The 5,068-nt window shown below is 36.3% G+C and overlaps 1 protein-coding gene across 2 annotated transcripts; it reads left to right on the forward strand.

Annotated features, from left to right (window-relative positions):
- Positions 1 to 1,576: 1,576 nt before the first annotated feature.
- Positions 1,577 to 4,761, forward strand: LOC106318390 (xylose isomerase). 2 transcript variants are annotated; one of them, XM_013756344.1, is made up of 14 exons: positions 1,577 to 1,684; positions 1,823 to 1,906; positions 2,011 to 2,115; positions 2,198 to 2,272; positions 2,351 to 2,480; positions 2,568 to 2,659; positions 2,750 to 2,803; positions 3,211 to 3,496; positions 3,571 to 3,804; positions 3,883 to 3,953; positions 4,024 to 4,064; positions 4,138 to 4,237; positions 4,339 to 4,488; positions 4,558 to 4,761. In XM_013756344.1, exons 2-14 carry the CDS (start codon positions 1,847 to 1,849, stop codon positions 4,591 to 4,593), a joined length of 1,434 nt encoding a protein of 477 aa, XP_013611798.1. In that variant the 5' UTR covers positions 1,577 to 1,684; positions 1,823 to 1,846; the 3' UTR covers positions 4,594 to 4,761. The 2 variants fall into 2 exon arrangements, with proteins under 2 accessions (XP_013611798.1, XP_013611797.1); XM_013756343.1 differs by having other exon boundaries at positions 1,681 to 1,749.
- Positions 4,762 to 5,068: the final 307 nt, after the last annotated feature.

A 5,068-nucleotide genomic window follows, 5' to 3' on the forward strand; every position in this document is an offset into this window, starting at 1 on the left:
TTTTTGGCGGGAAAACTCGATTTCGAAGTTTTGACGAAAAACTCGATTTTACGTTTTTTGAAGGAAAACTCGATTTTGTTGTTTTAGTTGAAAACTCGATTTTGCGGTTTCGACGGAAAATTTCGTTGTTCAGTTTTTGGCGAGAAAACTCGACTTTAAGTTTTTTTTGATGAAAAACATTATTAAATATTGTATAATAGTTGTGTGAATCAAAATAAAAGGGTTAGAATTTAAATCCTGGTCCTAGTAGGGCCAACCCTATTTAAACCCTGTTTAAAAAATGAGGGTTACGGTTACAAATGGGTTTGCAGGGTTAGGGCTAACCCTGTTAGGTTGAGCCCATATTAACATCCCTAGTCGTATCTGAGCCAAAACCCTTGTGATTAACAATAGCATATTGTCTGTTAAGGAGAAGGTGAAATACATTATAAGAACAGAAACACCTTATAAAGGGACTTGAATAATAAAGGGGTTTAGCCCACCGCAACATCTCTATTCAGTTTTATAAAAAGACAAATTTATAGCTTTATATGTTACATGGATGATTGGTAGTTGTTGTAGGTGTTGTCCAGAGCTCTATTTATTTCTACAGCACCAAATTCAGAACAATCAAGCTTTAATTTTTTTTTTTTGAAACCACAGCTTTTGAAATAACCTACAGCTGTACAAGTGCTCCCAAATATCCAAAGCAATTTTTAGTGATTTTCATAAAATTCTACAGCACTAAAATCTAAAACCACAACAAAAAATCTACGGATTTTACAATAAAACTTTTTAAAACTACGGTCTTTACCGATCGGATCCAATTAACTTACAAGCTGTAAACACATATATAAGCAAGTCGAGTCTTTCTTTGGGCCGGGATGAAGATAATAGTACTCAGTAGCTTCTTTCCTTGCTTACACCAGTAACAGAGTATGATTTATGAATAACCAATTGTATGGCAGAGAGAATGTCTACATATCATAACCAATTGTATGATTTATGCATAGTTTTTGTTTATGAATTCCAAATTGTATGGCAGTCAGTATAGAAAAACAAATCATAGAGATTGATCTACATAATTAACTTCGTTTTATTTTATTTTAAGATAAAAAAATCATATCGTTGACCAAAAAAATCAGATGAGACTTCAGGGGCTCACACTCGAACGGCCCAATAAACTCAATTAATTGTGTTCAGTTGTGTCACTGAGTCACGGAGACCGTGGGACATTTTAAAAAATTTCACGAGTGACATAATTATCTTAGAAATACATTTTTCTACTTGAAACGAGTACCAAAAAATGTTACAAATCCGAAAATATTGTGAGAGTTTGATCAAAGAAAACTTATCAACAGTTGATTAGTTTAATTCGGATATTAGTATTTGTCGTTACATGCACTCTTTGACAACACGAAAAAACCATTGTTCAAAGATAGGATTAGACGAGTTTGCCGAGTCAGAACTTGATAATATTATTATTACCGGATAAAGAGACAAATCGTACGATTGCTATAACTCACCGACCGTCGATTTTCATTTATGATAAGGGCAAAACTGGAAAAACAGATAAAAACAATTTGGCTGCTTACGTCATCATGACTAGTTCTCAGTTATCCAAAAATCATCTTCACAAAGCTGTCCTTTTTATTAGCTCTCTCGATCACAAACTCTGTTTGTAGATTCTTAGCAGATATTGCAGGTGCGTTTTGATTCTTTCTCACTCTATCGATCGTTGATTCTCGAAAAATGGGTTTTGGGGTTGAGGTTTCGATCTTGTAGTTACTGTTTGATTTGATTCAGAGTGGTGTTTTGTCGATCTGACTTGTGTTTGTTTCAGGGTTTGTTCGTTTGGTCGAAAACCATGAAGAAAGTTTGTTTCTTTATGTTCCTTCTCTGCTTAAACGCAGCGTCTTTTCTGGTGGTAAGAAGACTTATCAAAAAAAAAAAAAAAGCTTGAAACTTTGTTCTTTCTTACCATCACTGATTACATATCTGATATCTCCAATTGATTTGGTTCGTGTGAAGTCTGCTGAGTCACAAACGTGTCCTGCTGATTTGGGAGGGAAGTGCAGTGATTCTGATGAGTGGCAAGGAGAGTTCTTCCCTGGAATCCCTCAGATTAAATACGAGGTAACAATCATTACTTGTACTACAGTATGTGTAGATCATATACATATTGTTGCATGTGTAGATTAATTGATTGTTTGTTCAGGGACCGTCTAGCAAGAACCCACTTGCTTACAGGTGGTATAACGCTGAAGAGGAGATTCTTGGCAAGAAAATGAAGGTGACTCATTTCTACCTGTTTGTTTTATGGATTTGATGAATAAATGTTTTAATGATGTTTGATTTTTTGTTTAAATAGGAGTGGTTTAGATTCAGTGTTGCGTTTTGGCATACATTCCGTGGGACTGGAGGTGACCCATTTGGTGCGGCTACAAAGTATTGGCCATGGGAAGATGGTACCAACTCTGTCTCTATGGCTAAGAGAAGAAGTAAGTCAACATCTTTTTTACATTTTTCCTTGTTTATCTTCAATGAGTGAGTTACTAAATGTTTTTTTTTTTATTTTGAGAATACAGTGAGAGCCAACTTTGAGTTCTTGAAGAAACTTGGAGTTGATTGGTGGTGTTTCCATGACAGAGACATCGCCCCTGATGGCAATACACTTGAGGTAATCCAACCTTCTGTTTTTTTTTCCTCTTTCTATTACATTGTAACTCTCACCACCTGTAACCTGCTTTTTTTGCTCAATGTTGTGCAGGAATCTAACAAAAATTTAGATGAGGTTATTGAACTCGCCAAAGAACTCCAAAAGGTGATTCGAGTTACTCCCTCCGTTTTTTTAATAGATGTAGGATTGAACACATGGATCAAGAAAACACTTAAATTATTTACATTTTCTAAACAAAAAAAAACATCATTAACTATTCATCTAACTACAATTTAACCAATAATAAATAGGCTGTATAATACCATTGGTGATATAAAATAAATTGTTAATAAATTTTACATTGAAATTTGAAAACTTCATCTAATTTGGAACAAATTTTTTCTTCTAATATTAAAAAGCGGATGGAGTATTAATTTCCCATTTCTTATCAAGCATTGGAGCTTGGATGATAGCTTCCGTAGTTAACATATCCTCCAAGATAGGCTATTTCATCTTTGAAACTCTAAAGTGCTAAGAAAAGAGCTGTTCTTCTTATTCCTCTTGAAATGCAGGGAAGCAAGATCAGACCATTGTGGGGAACAGCTCAGCTTTTCTTGCATCCTCGTTACATGCACGGAGGAGCAACCAGCTCTGAGGTTGGAGTCTATGCTTACGCCGCTGCTCAGGTGAAGAAGGCCATGGAAGTGACACATTACCTGGGAGGTGAAAACTATGTTTTCTGGGGTGGCCGTGAAGGTTACCAGACGCTCTTGAACACTGATATGGAAAGAGAGCTTGATCATATGGCCAGGTTCTTTGAATCTGCTGTTGCTTACAAGAAGAAGATTGGATTCAACGGTAACTCTTCTTCTTCTATGTCATCACTCGTGTCCGAATCATTATAATTTAAAGCTTATGTTGTTGTTGATCAGGCACGCTTTTAATCGAGCCAAAGCCTCAAGAACCAACCAAGCACCAGTATGACTGGGATGCTGCAACAGCTGCCAACTTCCTGAGGAAATACGGACTTATCAATGAGTTTAAACTCAACATTGAGTGTAACCACGCCACGCTTTCTGGTCACACCTGCCATCACGAGCTTGAAACTGCGAGAATCAATGGTTTACTTGGGAACATTGATGCAAACACTGGCGATGCTCAAACTGGTAAAACTTAATCTCAGTTCTCTCTGATCATTAATGTCCAGATTCTGATTGAACAGCATTTTCTCCATGTCTAAACAGGATGGGATACAGATCAGTTTCTAACAGATGCTGGAGAAGCAACCATGATTATGATGAGTGTCATCAAAAATGTATGTTAAAACACATAAACTCATTCTCAAGAAGCCATAGTAATTAATGTCTTATCTCCTTATGAAACAGGGTGGGATTGCTCCAGGAGGCTTCAACTTCGACGCCAAACTGTAATAACGTTTTCTTGATGTTTCATACAAACTTAAACTCAGAAAGAAGCTTATAATGTTTTTGATGAAACAGGCGAAGAGAGAGTACAGATGTTGAAGACTTGTTCATTGCTCATATTAGTGGAATGGACACAGTCGCTCGTGGACTGAGAAATGCAGCCAAGATCTTGGAGGTTAGTTCATAGGTTCATTCCCATTTCTGCTGAAAATAATCGAAGTGTATAGGCTTTGTTGATTAACTTGGTCTGGTGTGTGTGATGATGATTGGTGAAAGGATGGACGCCTAAGTGAATTGGTGGGCAAGAGATACTCAAGTTGGGACTCTGAACTTGGGAAGCAGATAGAAGAAGGCAAAGCAGATTTTGAGTATCTTGAGAAGAAGGCTAAAGAGTTTGGAGAACCTAAGGTTCCTTCTGCTAAACAGGTACAAGTCAAGAATCTGTTTTTGTTTCGTTTAAACACACTTATAATCGTTTGAAACAAAACTCTGCAGGAACTTGCTGAGATGATCTTCCAGTCAGCAATGTAATAGTAGTAGTGGCAGAAGTTGAAGTAAAGACTTTCTCTCTTATCTCTGAGAAGTTTGAAAAATAAAGGATCAAAACGATGATTAGAGATGTTGGTTTTAATTAGTTTCAGTTTATGTACTACTTTCAGACTCAAGTGAAATAAAAAATACTGTTTGGGCCTTGAACTCCATGAAGGTTTCAGTACCAAAGGCCGAAGCCTTAGTTTTTTCTTCCTTTTCCACAAAATTATTTTCATATTTGACGTGCAAGGACTTACTATGCTATATATATAACTAAGCTCAAAATCGCAGCTTGGCGACATATTTGACACTATTCGAAACATAGATACCAACATTGGTTGGGAAATGCTATGAGATAGTTTTCTTCTTTTTTTTTTGGGTCAAAGCTATGAGAGTTGTGATATACACTGCTATTTCATTTCTAATTTGCAACGACCGTGATGTATAAATTACAATAGTCTAGTCTTTTTGTCAT

Source organism: Brassica oleracea, chromosome C9, assembly GCF_000695525.1.
Source record: "Brassica oleracea var. oleracea cultivar TO1000 chromosome C9, BOL, whole genome shotgun sequence".
In the NCBI taxonomy this organism is placed as follows: Eukaryota; Viridiplantae; Streptophyta; class Magnoliopsida; order Brassicales; family Brassicaceae; genus Brassica; species Brassica oleracea.

What these genes read in the sequence shown, in the direction of transcription:
- LOC106318390 (XM_013756343.1), top strand. An exon ending in TCCCTCAGATTAAATACGAG is followed by an intron (nt 2,116 to 2,197) that starts GTAACAATCATT and finishes TTGTTTGTTCAG; the next exon opens with GGACCGTCTAGCAAGAACCC. An exon ending in TGATGAGTGTCATCAAAAAT is followed by an intron (nt 3,954 to 4,023) that starts GTATGTTAAAAC and finishes CTTATGAAACAG; the next exon opens with GGTGGGATTGCTCCAGGAGG.